General features: G+C 64.4%; 4 protein-coding genes across 4 annotated transcripts; 3 read left to right on the forward strand and 1 right to left on the reverse strand.

Annotated features, from left to right (window-relative positions):
- The first annotated feature begins 707 nt into the window (after positions 1-707).
- Positions 708-2518, forward strand: MAN1 (Mannose-6-phosphate isomerase). Its single transcript, XM_062772296.1, has 4 exons — positions 708-1002; positions 1097-1346; positions 1474-1929; positions 2028-2518. The coding sequence occupies exons 1-4, from the start codon at positions 856-858 to the stop codon at positions 2444-2446; spliced, it is 1272 nt and encodes a 423-aa protein (XP_062628280.1). The 5' UTR covers positions 708-855; the 3' UTR covers positions 2447-2518.
- A 1129-nt stretch (positions 2519-3647) lies between these two features.
- Positions 3648-5763, forward strand: mtr_11 (N amino acid transport system protein). Its single transcript, XM_062772297.1, has 6 exons — positions 3648-3837; positions 3873-4158; positions 4251-4427; positions 4530-4861; positions 4974-5341; positions 5395-5763. Exons 1-6 carry the CDS (start codon positions 3823-3825, stop codon positions 5669-5671), a joined length of 1455 nt encoding a protein of 484 aa, XP_062628281.1. The 5' UTR covers positions 3648-3822; the 3' UTR covers positions 5672-5763.
- Positions 5764-6864: 1101 nt separating this feature from the next.
- Positions 6865-11475, forward strand: AVT1_0 (Vacuolar amino acid transporter 1). The gene is made up of 9 exons (XM_062772298.1): positions 6865-7183; positions 7282-8108; positions 8200-8324; positions 8362-8496; positions 8534-8921; positions 8962-9549; positions 9594-9722; positions 10182-11148; positions 11203-11475. The coding sequence occupies exons 1-9, from the start codon at positions 7042-7044 to the stop codon at positions 11403-11405; spliced, it is 3504 nt and encodes a 1167-aa protein (XP_062628282.1). The 5' UTR covers positions 6865-7041; the 3' UTR covers positions 11406-11475.
- On the reverse strand, positions 11452-12430 carry Polr2d (DNA-directed RNA polymerase II subunit RPB4). The gene is made up of 6 exons (XM_062772299.1): positions 12228-12430; positions 12156-12192; positions 12001-12097; positions 11878-11952; positions 11652-11753; positions 11452-11616 (listed from the first exon to the last, which is right to left on the reverse strand). The coding sequence occupies exons 1-6, from the start codon at positions 12321-12323 to the stop codon at positions 11520-11522; spliced, it is 504 nt and encodes a 167-aa protein (XP_062628283.1). The 5' UTR covers positions 12324-12430; the 3' UTR covers positions 11452-11519.
- Between the last annotated feature and the right edge of the window lie 184 nt (positions 12431-12614).

The raw sequence follows: 12614 nt of genomic DNA on the forward strand, positions 1-12614 counted from the left end.
TGCGCTCGGCTGGCACAAGTCACGTGACTCACCACCGTGGGAGAGTTGATCGCCGTCGGCTTGGGTTGTGATGCAGTGCATCGAAGCGAGACGCGAGACACTGACGCAAGCTGATCAAGATGACGTCGGAGTGTAGGTGTGCGAGGGGTTCCGCCATGCTCGGGAACGATCGCTGGGTAGAAGGCAGTGAGTGATTGAGATGGGGGGGGTGCCAGTGGCGAGTGGGCTTCCACTTGACTGTGGTTACGGCGTACAACGTGAGTGCCACGAGAGCGTCGCCGCCACTCGCTCATTGCCCTTGGCACAAGGCCAGCTTGTCCGATCTCGGGCCTGGGCGGACACTGTGTCGTGGTCCACCGCCCTGCCGCACTGCAGAAAGAAAGAACACGGCGCGCCAATCGTAGGGACGCGATCTCACAGCCAAAGCCACGGAGCACAGTGCTCCGGCCGTGGTCGAATCGTCGTCCCCAAGCCTTGGTTTCCCCAGCTTGAACGGCGCAGCAGGGTGAAAAGTTGAGCTGGGGAGCACGATCGCGAGGAGCGGCCTCGGCGCAGTGAGCAGCGACGAAGAGCAGCGCCGCGTTGCATGCATGCACCCCCGCGCCGCGCCGCGCCGCGCGCCGCCCGACGTCGGCGCCGACAAGTGCACAGACATGCCATTACCGCCGGCGCTCGGCCCGGCAGGCAGCAGGAAACGGGAGCAAACCCTTACCACAGCCATTTAATCTGGCGCGTCCAGCCAGCGCGTCATACGGGAAGGGGGGCTAGGCGTGGAACTTGGCAAAGTGCTGCAAGCAAACGTTGCTGCTGCGTTTGACTTTCCCCATTCCTCTTAACTCACCACCACCCCACACCATGTCCCCCGCGCCCCCCGTGTTCAAGATCGCGCCCGGCATCCAGGCGTACGACTGGGGCAAGAAGGGCCACTCGAGCCTCGCGGCGCAGTTTGCCCTCGAGTCGGTGCCCGACTTTGAGATTGACGAGGGCAAGAGCTATGCCGAGGTGGGTGCGAGCTGCGAGCGGCGAGCGCGAGCGCCGCGCGGCGTGCAGCCGTGTACCGCGCTCTCGAGATGGCGACCCAGTCTAACCGCCCCAGCTCTGGATGGGAACCCACACCACCCTCCCTTCGCGCGTCTCCACCACGGCCCTCCTCTCCGACCACCTGCGCCAGCACCCCGAGTTCATCGGCGCAAAGGTCGCCGCGCGCTTCCCCGACGAGGCGGCTGTTGGCCAGCTGCCCTTCCTCTTCAAGGTGCTCTCTATCGGCACTGCGCTGAGCATCCAGGCGCACCCTGATAAGGCGCTGGCGAAGCAGTTGCATGCGGAGCGGCCAAACGTGTACAAGGGTGCGTAGAGAGGGCTGGGGCCGCAGGCGCCAGCCAGCCTGAGCGTGTCGCGAGCGAGCCGTGTAGCTAGCGTCGGCTGCTCATGTCCCGGTTCACAAACACGTGCTGGTGCTAACACCCCGCCCAGACCCAAACCACAAGCCCGAGATGGCGGTCGCGCTGACCGACTTCCGCGGCTTCCTCAACTTCCTCCCCACCCCCGCCATCGTGGAGCACCTGCGCAGCGTGCCCGAGCTCGCTGGGCTCATCCGGCCCGAGGCGATCCAGCAGCTCGACAGCGTCAGCGGCACGCAGGACCCCGTGAACGCTGCGCAGAAGACCGCCCTCAAGGCCGTCTTTGGCGACCTCATGGCCGCGCCAGAGGCCAAGTACCGCCCTGCCGTAGAGGCGCTCATCGCGCGCTACAAGTCGGGCAAGGTCGCCGCGAGCGAGAAGCCGATCGCCGAGCTGGCTATCCAGCTCGACGCCGACTTCCCCGGCGACGTCGGCGTGCTCTGCGTCTTCTTGCTCAACGTCGTCGACCTCAAGCCTGGAGAGGCCATCTTCCTGGGCGCTGACGTGCCGCACGCGTACATCTCTGGTGGTGAGTGGGGACGGGCGGCCCTGCCTTGCGGCGAGGGACACCCTCGCTGCTCGGAACCCCGCCGCTGGCGACCTGTGGCCGCTCGCTGACGTGACTAGACATCATGGAGTGCATGGCCCAGTCGGACAACGTCGTTCGCGCCGGCCTCACCCCCAAGCTCCGCGACGTGCCGACCCTCATCGAGATGCTCACGTACGAGGCCGGCCCGGCAGACAAGCAGGTGCTCCACGCCGTCGAGTTCAACCGCGACCCCGCGACCAAGATCTACGACCCGCCCATTGACGAGTTCAGCGTGCTGCGCACCCACCTGGCCAAGGACGAGGTGACGACGCACCGCCCTATCGACGGCCCGTCGATTGGCATCGTGACCAACGGCGAGGCGGTCGTGTCGTGGGGCTTTGAGGAGGAGCTGATTGTGACTCGTGGCGATGTGTTTTTCCTTGCCGCTGGGCACGAGTACAAGTGGCAGGCGAGGAAGGACAGCGAGATCTTCCGCGCGTTTGTCGAGGCGGCGTAACGAGACACGAGCGGCGTCAGCCGCGAGTGGAGCGGGCCGATATAGTGTATAGATGCAGGACATTAGGCATGGCGGGGGTGGGGCGTTAGCAGTGGTTGGAGCCGGCCTGGGACGCGAGCGGGAGTTATCGCAAGTCCGATAGTGAGCGGTCCAGTGTCAGCGAGCTCCGGTGTCTCCGTTCTGGCGGACAGCAGCGCACAAGCCAGCCAACGGCGATTGGCACTGTCGCAGCCAGCCGAGCGACGCAGGCGTGGCGTTTCGCACTCGCCGGCTACCTCGCCCAGTGAGTGAGTGAGTCACCGACGTTGCCCGCAGAAACAACGACATGGAAGGAAGCGTCGCGTCGTCGCGTGTTGGCAGTGCGGCACGCGCCGCGCGGAATGCTGGAACCCAACCCCCCGCCCGCCCAGCTCGGCGCTCCGAGCAGCAGCTGGCTCTTCGTCTTCGTCGTCGAGTATGCGGCGACCTTGCTTCGGCGCCGCGGCGTCTCTGGCAGCGTGAACCGTTCCTCGGCGCCGCGCCGCAGTAGGGCGGGCAAGGCAACGCAGCGAGAATACTCGGCCCAAGGTGATATCAATTGTTATCTCGCAATCTGCCCTCGTGAGCACGCGCTTAGGCGTGCGCGGTTTGTGGGTAGATATTGTGCATGCCATGCCACATCCAGGCGAGATTATCTGGAATTATTGGGATCGACAGTGGCGTGCTGCACTGTGTCGTCGCTCGGAACGTCGTACTGTCTGTCATCAAGTCAAAGTCGCCCCTCTCTGCCCTCGCCGTTTCAGCCCTGCGAATGCGAAACCCGCGGCGGTGGGTGGGTGCATGGCGAGCGATGGCGATGACGCGCAGGAATCTGGAATAAGTGGCGAGTCGTGCGTGCGGCCGTGGATGTGTGCATGTGCATGTGCATGTGCTGCTCGTGCTCCTGCTGTGTCAAACACCCAAGGCCAACCAAGGTCACTGAATTACCCACACCCTGAGCCCACTTCGCATGACGATTCTCTGCCCGCCCAGCCTTTACTCGCTCGCCAGGAACTATCGGGAGCTATAATCGTTCACACCTCTGCTTGTCCCCCTTGGCGCAGAGCAGACAGAGCAAGTGCGACTGCCTGCCTGCTCCAACTCGTTACTAGCGAGCTGCCCGAACACCAGCAGCAGCAGCAGCGGCAGCACGCAAGCTTGTGCCATCTGAGGGCGTGGCGACGTCATGCACTCGCGGCGAGGCCTGTTTGGGCCTTGAGCGCACACGGCCTTGACTACCGTCTTTTCATGTGAGCTAGCGCTGCAGAGATGCAGCAGCGTTAGATATATGTACAGGGGGTGATCGGCAGCCGCGGCAGCCAGCAGCCAGCCAAACAACACCCAACAACATTCCTATCATGGCGGCAGCAGCGGTATGTCGGCGCCGGCGAGTCACAGCTGACAACAGAACGAGCATAACCAAGCCTACGCGTACGCCGCGGACCGCGCGTCCGCCGAGAAGGGCACCGGCAGCGACACGGACGCCGACTCCCGCACCAACGTCTTCGCGGCGCTCGTCGCAGAGGAGGCCGACCACGACATCAAGTACCGCACCCTGTCGTGGCGGAAGGCCACGCTGCTGCTGTTTGGCGAGTATGTGTGCCTCGCCATCCTCGCGCTGCCGTGGAGCTTTAGCGTGCTCGGCTGGGTCACGGGGTTGATCGTGCAGATTGGTATCGGGCTCATTACGTGGTGTAAGTTGGCTTGGGGGGAGGCCGCGGCGAGCGGCTTCGCGGGGAAGCCAAGGGGGCGACCCCCCATACGCCTCGCTGACGCCCGGCGACAGACACATCCTACGTCCTCTGGCAGTACCAGATGCGCCACCCCGACTGCCGCGACATTTGCGATATCGCCGCCAAGCTCTTCCCGCGCTTCGGCCGGCTGGCGTACGAGGCGACGGCGGTCATGCTGCTGCTGAACAACCTGTTCGTGGTGGGCTTCCATGTGTTTACGGGTGCCAAGAGTGAGTCGGCGTAGGGTTGTGGTACCTCGTCCAGAGCCCAGTGCAACGCCAGTCCAGCGCAACACCCCCCCACCGCTTGCCGCTGACGCGCCTCGCCTGCAGTCCTCAACACCCTCGACGACTCAAAGATGTGCAACGTCGTCTTCCAGGTCGTCTCAGCAATTATCGGCATCATTGTCTCCCTCCCCCGCACGCTCAACCACGTCTCCCTCATGTCCGTCGTCAGCGCATCCTGCATGGGCATCGCCATCCTCCTCTCGCTCGTGTATGTCGGCATCGAGCCCCACCCGGGCGTAGGCTACGGCAAGCACGGCGTGTACCCCGGCCTCGGCGAGGTCAAGACGTACGCCGGCATTCCGGGCGGCAGCGTCAGCTTTGTCGACGGCGTGAATGCTATGCTTAACATTACCTTCTTGTGGATTGGGCAGATCCTCGTGAGTGTGTCGCTGGGGGTGTGGCAGGCCGCCAGATCTGGGTCGCCACAGATCCGGAGGTGGCGCCACCCGCTCAACTTGTGCTCCCTCGCTGCGCTCGCTCACGCCGCAGTACCCCTCCTTCATCGCCGAGATGCGCGAGCCGCGCGACTTCCCCAAGGCCCTCGCAGCGCTCACGCTCCTCGAGATGATCCTCTTCACGGTCGTCAGCGTGGTCGGATACCGCTACCTGGGGCAGTACGCCACCGCGCCCATGATGGGCTCGCTCGCAAACACAAAGTACAAGAAGAGCGCGTTCGCCTTTGTGCTCGTCCCGACCGTCGTCATTGGCGCAATCTACTCCAACGTCGCGGCAAAGTACGTGTACAACCGCATCATCGGGCCCAACTCGCGCCACACGCACTCGCACACGCTCGTCGGGTGGGGCACGTGGGTCGGTATCGTCGTGGCTATCTGGGCTATTGGCTTCGTGCTGGGCAAGTGAGTAGAGTAGAGCAGGGTGAGCGGGGAGAGCGCGGCTAACCCGCGCCCAGCGTCATCCCCTCCATGGGCGACTTCCTCTCCATCATGTCGGGCGCGTTCGACTCGTTCTTCGGCTTCTTCTTCTGGGCCGTCGCATACTACCACCTCAACCGCGGCAGCCTGTTCTCGAGCGTCTCCAAGACCGCCCAGTCCATCCTCAACGTCTTCATCTTCGCCATCGGCCTCTTCATGCTCGGCCCAGGCCTGTACACGTCCGTCAAGGCCATCATCCTCGACTATGCCGGCCCGACCCGCAAGCCGTTCAGCTGTACCCCTGTGGCGATCTAGTTTGTTGTAGTGGCTATGGTGAGGTGTGATGCAGGGTTTGTGCGATCTAGACGACGTGATGGAGTGTAGGCCGTTCTAGCTTGCTTGCTCACTGCTCTACCTCCCCGCACACGCCCCCGGCGCACCGGACACCGGTAACGCAGCAAATCTTCACTGTTCATCTTCACCACCCTCGGCACCCCGCACGCGCCGGATATCGCTGCGCACGCGAGCCAGTCGGAGTGTCCGGCGATGGCGTGCTCGCTCGATGCCGCTGCCGCCGGCGGACCCGGCGCCGCCTTCAGCGTGCGGCGATCATACGTTCTGCTGTTGAATGAACTTGCGGCTGCCGCTGCGGCTTCGGATCATTCCTCGGTGTCAGTGCACCGGCCAGTCAGACAAATGGCGAGGTGCGCAAGTGCCGGCCGCACCGGCGCCGTGTGGCAGGCATCGGTGAGCGCCGCCACGCCACCGCCACTAGCCAGCCAGCCAGGCAAGGGGCACACGAGCAGTTGACAGAGACGATCGCGAGCGCGCACACTAAGATGACTGACAGGATCGAAACCGCCGAGCACTGCGCCACGCGACGCGCCACGGTTCGCTTGTCGTGCGCCTTCCGGCGGCTAGAGCTATGACCGAGCCGCGCCGTGCATCGCCGTCAGAGCATCTTTGGCGGTTGCGAGCCGTGAGCCGAGCCGGCGGCGATGTGTCACTGCCAAGGCCGCGCGGCACTGGGTGCAAAAGCAACAGTGGGCGGCATGGATTGAGCTTCGGTCGCCCGCGGCGTGCAGATTTTTGATGTTTGGATCCGCGCGGGCCCCGCAAATGGTGCTGTTGGTGCTGCTCGCTGGTTGGCTGTGGCTCAACCTCGGCACAGAAGACAGGGCCAGGGTGGGGTCGTATTTAGGGGCATTCTGACGCATCCAAAGCCCAAACTGGGCATTACAGGGAGCAAGCAGTAATGGAGGGGAGGGGGGCATTAGGCGTAAGCGAGTCATGCAGCAGCAGCAGCAGCAGCAGCATATTGACGCGGCTCCGCGCCAAGGGCGGATATTCCTCACGTGACTCGTGACGCAGATCCTCGCAAATCAACAACAAGCAGGGGAGAGGAGTGGGGTGGGGTGGGCCGCCCGCCGTCGCCCCCCTCCCCTGGCCTGGGTGTGCCTTGAGGCGTCTGCAGTCTCTCCTCCTCCTCGACGTTACCCGACACCCACGGCCGGCCGGCAGTCAGCTGGGCGCGAAGGTTTGATCAGACAGACAGACAGGCCCGACCTCACCTGACCTTTGACCAAGAACACTTGCAACAACAGCAGCAGCATCTCGACGACACCCACATCACATCTAGCATAACAGCAGCATTCAATAATAACGACAAGCACACACCCACACCCATGGCACACAAGTCGGCCCCCATCGCAACCCCCACTGCCGAGCCATCAAACCCACTCAATGCCGCTGGCTCCCGAGGCCGCAGGCGTGGGGGCGGTGGCCGCGGCAGCGTGGTGAGGAGCTCGCTCGAGCTCGTCTTCAGCTGTGAGTTGGCACCTCTTGGCGACGTGGACGAGGGCAACAACGCCATCATCATCTCCATCACATCGCGCACGCGATAAGACCCCTACTCACGCCCGCAGACTCGCGCTCGCAGCAACGCTTCAACGGAGGCCTTCCCTCGGCGCCCTCGTTTGTAGAGTACGAGTGGGGAGCGCAGGACGGCGGCGAGACGGACACGGAGCTCGACGAGTCGCGCCCTCCCTCCGAGTATGACGCTGAGCAGGGCTACGGCTCGGGCTACGGGTCAGGCGACGAGCGGACCGAGGCGGACGCCGAGTCGACGGCCGGCGACGCCTTCTTCCCCGGCGACCCGGTCGCCGCGGCGCGGAGATCCTCCGCCGAGAGCCCGCTCCCCACTGTCGCCGAGTCGCACGAGGAGTCGACGTCGCCGACGAGCGGGCCGTCGACGGCCGATCCGACGCCACGGACCACGCCCCTCGCGCTGCCGGGTAAGCGCGGGGGTATCCTCTCCTTCTTCAGCTCGACGCCGCCGGCGACCGTGCCGCTCAGCACGTCGATCAGCAACTCGTCGAGCGGGAGCCAGACGACGCCGCGCCCGCCCGTACGCCTCCTGCCGGACGTGGACGGGCCGCCAGGGTACAACGGTGGCGTCGGGCCGCGGACGCTGTCCGGCGCGAGCAGGAAGCGGCCGAGCCTCATCCCCCCCGACGCGATGGAGAGCAGCGACGACGGCGGCCTGTCCTCGCCCCAGTCGCGCAAGGTGTCGATCGCGACCGAGCGTACCCCGCTGCTCGGGCCAGACGGCTCGCGCCGCAAGTCGTGGGCGCCGGACCGCCTCATGCCCCCTGGAGAGTCGCCGCAGCGCAGCGTGTCCCTCTCGCAGCAGCGCCGCGTCTCCAAGGCCAAAGTCGCGCCTCCGAGGGGAGAGAGCACGGACGGACAGGCGGTGAGTGTCTGAGCGGCGGGCGAGTCGCGTGCCCGTGCAGATCGGCGTGTCTCGTGCAGATCAGTGTATCAGTGACTAACGCGACGTGCAGCTCTTCAACGCTGTCGCAGTTCTCGTCGGTATCGGCCTCCTGTCAATGCCGCTTGCGTTCTCGTACGCCGGCTGGGTCTGGGGCACGGTCATGATTATTGGCTTTACGTGGATCACCTGCCATACGTGGGTGTGATGTGTAGAGGAGTGCTAACCTGCACAGCGCAAAGCTTCTCGCCAAGCTCATGTTCTCGGACGCGAGCCTCGAAGGCTATACTGACATTGGACGCAAGGCGTTCGGCGGCTGGGCTGGTAACACGATCAACCTGCTGTTCTGCCTCGAGCTCTTCACCTTTGGGTAGGTGGCGAACTCGTCGCAATACCTAACACATCAGCGTCGCCATGACTGTGCTCTTTGGCGACTCGCTCAACGTCGTCATCCCCAAGCTGACGCCGAACGAGGGCAAATTGCTCGGCTTCTTCCTGGTCCTGCCCACCGTCTTCATGCCCCTCCGCATGCTCTCCATCCCCTCGATTCTGTCGACAATGGCGACTGTGCTCCTCGTCGGCATCATCCTGTTCGACGGCTTCTACAAGGCCGAGGCACCTGGCTCAATCCGCGAGCCCATGCCGACGCACTGGGGGCCCGAGACGACCAACATGAACTGGCTGGGCGGTGTGGGTCTGATCCTTGCCGGCTTTGGCGGCCACTCGGTCTTCCCCAGCATAGCCCGTGACATGAAGCATCCCGAGTCGGCTGACCGCGTCTTCAACATTGCATTCGTGAGTTGCGCGCTAGTGGATCTCTTCTGACAACGTCCAGTACACCGCCGGTGCCATTTCCTTCATCTCTGGCGCCGCCGGCTACCTCATGATCGGCGACCGCGTCTCGGACGAAATCACGCGCGAGATGATGGACCCTCGCTTCGGCTACCCCGTGCTCATCAACATTGCCGCAGTGTGGATGATTGTGGTCAACCCGCTCACCAAGTTTGCACTTTGCTCGCGTCCTCTGAACGTTGCGATCGAGGGCTTCCTGGGTTGGGCACCGTCCCTCGCGCCCACCACTCCCCCGACTCCTCCGCCTCGTGCGCGTCGCCAGTCGGTCGTCGACCACTTAGCCTCGACAATTAGCATCTCGGTGTCGGGCGCCGGTGCGTCCGACTACCTGTCCACCGACGACAGCCACATTCCTCACAACAACAACCTGCCCAAGTCGCCCCTGACGACGACCTTTGCGGCTGACCCCGAGTTCCTCGCTCGCGAGACGAAGAAGGGCACGATGCGTATCATCAGCCGCACCATCATCACGGCGTTGACGGTGGCGGTTGCGATTGCGCTCCCCGGCTTTGGCCGTGTCATGGCATTCATCGGTTCCTTCTCGGCCTTTTTAATCTGCATTGTGCTTCCAGTGAGTCGACCTGACCTGGTGGGACATTGCACTGACGCCCCCAGCTCTCATTCTACCTCCGCCTGCAGTCGCGCATCCCCGGCGACAACGAGGACACGCTGTCGAACCGTATCTGGCACATGATCCACATTATCCTGCTTATCGGAAGTGTGATTCTCATGTGCATGGGGACAGTGTGGTCGTTCCTGCCGACGTCGGGTCACCACTGGGAGGAGTAGGCAGCGCGCCGCAGGCGTGTGGCCGCTGCTGGCGTCGGTGCCCCATAATCGTTCCATGCTCTCATGCTCTCTATACCATACCTCATGCCCGTATCAACATTCAATCCATACTTCTCTTTGATCAATCGCTTGTATGCAGTGGTGCAGTGTGTCGTGTGTGTGTCGTTGGTGCGTTGTAACCTGCGTCGCTTGATTTGACCGGCCGGGCCACCACCGGCGGAGGTAGGCGATCCGGCGAGAGCCGATCCGAGAGTCGGCAACTGTCTGAACTTTGGCTTTGCTCTTCGACTTTGCTCTTCGCCACTCACAATGCTGCCCACAGCCCTGCGGCGGAGTCTGACCGCGCTGCCTCGAGCCCCAAGAGCAGCATCAGCGTCGCTCACAGCGGCCCGCGGCGCGCCATCACGCCGCCAGCTCGGCACGACCCCGCAATGCGCGGCACGCACGCCCATCGCGCTTCCCAACCTCGCCTCGCCCGCCCCCGAGCCCCCCATATCAGCACCAGACACCCCCCTCCCCCTGCATCTGCCCCGCTCCATAAACCCACGACGCGCGCTCCTCCTCCTCTCGATCCCCCAGCCGCCCTCTACCTGGCCATCCCACCTCGACACGCTGAGCCCCCTCCTCCAGCACTGCTCCTTGAAGCTCAAGAAGGCCGGGGTCGCAGTCAACGCGGTGTACGACGGCACTGGGACTGCCCCGTTCCCTGCGTTCGGGGCGGAGGAGGTATACCCTGCGCACCTGCTGTACGCCGACGGGCGGGCGTTCGCCTTTGAGCACTTCTCGACCGACACGCTCAAGACCGCCGCGTGGACCGAGGCGATGGCGTACGAGCCGGCGTTTTCCGCCGTGCCCAACTCGCTGGCGCACGACGGGGACGCCGAGGTGCTGGTATGCACCCACGCCTCGCGCGACTGTCGGTGCGGCGACGCCGGCCTGCCGCTGCTACATGCGCTGCGCGATGCCGCCACGGCCCGCGGGCTACATCTGCCGGTACGCGAGGTCGCCCATGTCGGCGGGCACAAGTACGCGGCCAACGCGGTGCTCCTGCCGTCGCTGGACATGCTGTCGAACCTGACGTCTGCCGATGCCGGCGCCCTGCTGGACTTTGTGCAGGCCAAGCGCGCGCCCGGGACAATGTGGGAGCACTGGCGCGGCCGGTTCGGCCTGAGCGAGGCGCAGCAGGCCGAGGTGTGGGCCAGCGTGTCGGGGCCCTCGATCACGCCGGCGCCGGAGAGCGAGGGGGAGAAGGTCCGCCTCAGGTTCCGCACGTTCGAGGGCGAGCTGCGCGAGGTGCAGGCGCCGCTTGGCGAGAGCCTGCTGAGCGTCGGTAAGGCGAATGACTTGCCCGCGCTCGAGGGCACGTGTGGCGGGAATCTTGGTGAGTGGGAGTGGGAGAGAAGGTAGAGGAGAGAGTTGGCTGACGCGCCCCCAGAATGCGCAACATGCCACCTGTACCTCCGGCCCAACCCGCGCCCCGCGCCCGTCCCCGAACCGTCAGACGACGAGCTCGACATGCTCGGCTACGCTTTGAGCTACAAGGACGGCGAGAGCCGCCTGGGGTGCCAGGTGAAGGTCACGCCCGAGCTCGCCAAGTGGGTTGAGGAGGGGGGTGTTATCGACCTCCCGAGGTTCTAGGTCGCGAGCCTCGGCCCCGCTGTAGCCAGCTAGACTGTAGATACTGTACACATGCATATGCCTATCATTGCTCTGCTCGTTGCTCTGCTCTATGCCACCGCGCCCACGCCCGCGCTACACCACCCCGCCGTACCGCGCAAAGCCGCGCACGTCGTCCAGCAGCTGCTGCAGGATCTCGGTGTGCTCGTCCTCCTGGTTGTACCGTTCGAGGCTGGCGTGAGCTGGCGGGTTACAACACAAACGCACCTTGGGATCAGCGCAACGGCCACATCGACCGACGGGGGACGGAGGTACATGATCTGCGCTACCTCGAACTGGTTCAGGAAGCCCGGGCGGGCGGTGAGGGCGCTGGGACGTTAGCTGGGGTCGCGTTGTTGGTGCGGCGGCGCGGAGCTCAGCGAGTCAAGCGGTCGGCAATCGCCAGCATCGACAGCACCGGCAGCTCGCCCCCACGCCTACCCATCCCACTCACGCGCGCATGCTCCCCGTCACGTTACTGTCGGCGTTCGCAAACTCGTTGACGTAGTCGACCGTCGACTTGTACACCCTGCGAGGTGCGTCAGCTCGACGCCAGTCTACCCCCACCCCGACCCACTTGTTATCAGGCGGCGGGGGGATGTTTGGCCCGTCGCGCGAGATCTGGAGGAGGTGCTGCACCTCGCCAATGGTGAGGGCTTCGCCGTCGCCAAAGTCTGGAGGCGGGGTCAGCTCGACGTCATTAGCAGGTGCGCAGTTGCGCAGCAGACGCACCGCCGAACTGCAGCTTGGTCGCGTCTTCCTCTTGCGCCTGGTGGGTCAGCAGAATCCTTGCACATGACGCACCGCTCCGCGCCGGTGGAGGGGTCCGCGGGTTGATGGTCGTGCCGAGGACGACGTGCCGGCTAACTGCGCCGCTGTGGGCTTTGACTCGTCGACCATAGTGGGGATGGATGCGCGGGGGGTTTATTCGCGCTTGCAGAAGAAGTCGAGGGTGTTGGCGTCTGCGGTCAGACTTGCTGGACGACAATGAACGGGCTGGACAAATGTTGCTGAACTTGACGACTTTGTGGTCATTGTTCTCGATGAACGGTGGAGATTGCTCTTCATGGCCACGTGGGGTGATTTCCAAATGCGGCAAGTGATATTATTCTTTACGTAACCACGGATGATGACGGCAGCCAGGTCCCATCCCGGTTAGTGCTGCTGGCGTGGCGGGCAGAGTGGGCGCCG

The sequence above is a fragment of the Vanrija pseudolonga genome, chromosome 4 (genome assembly GCF_020906515.1).
Source record: "Vanrija pseudolonga chromosome 4, complete sequence".
Taxonomy (NCBI): Eukaryota; Fungi; Basidiomycota; class Tremellomycetes; order Trichosporonales; family Trichosporonaceae; genus Vanrija; species Vanrija pseudolonga.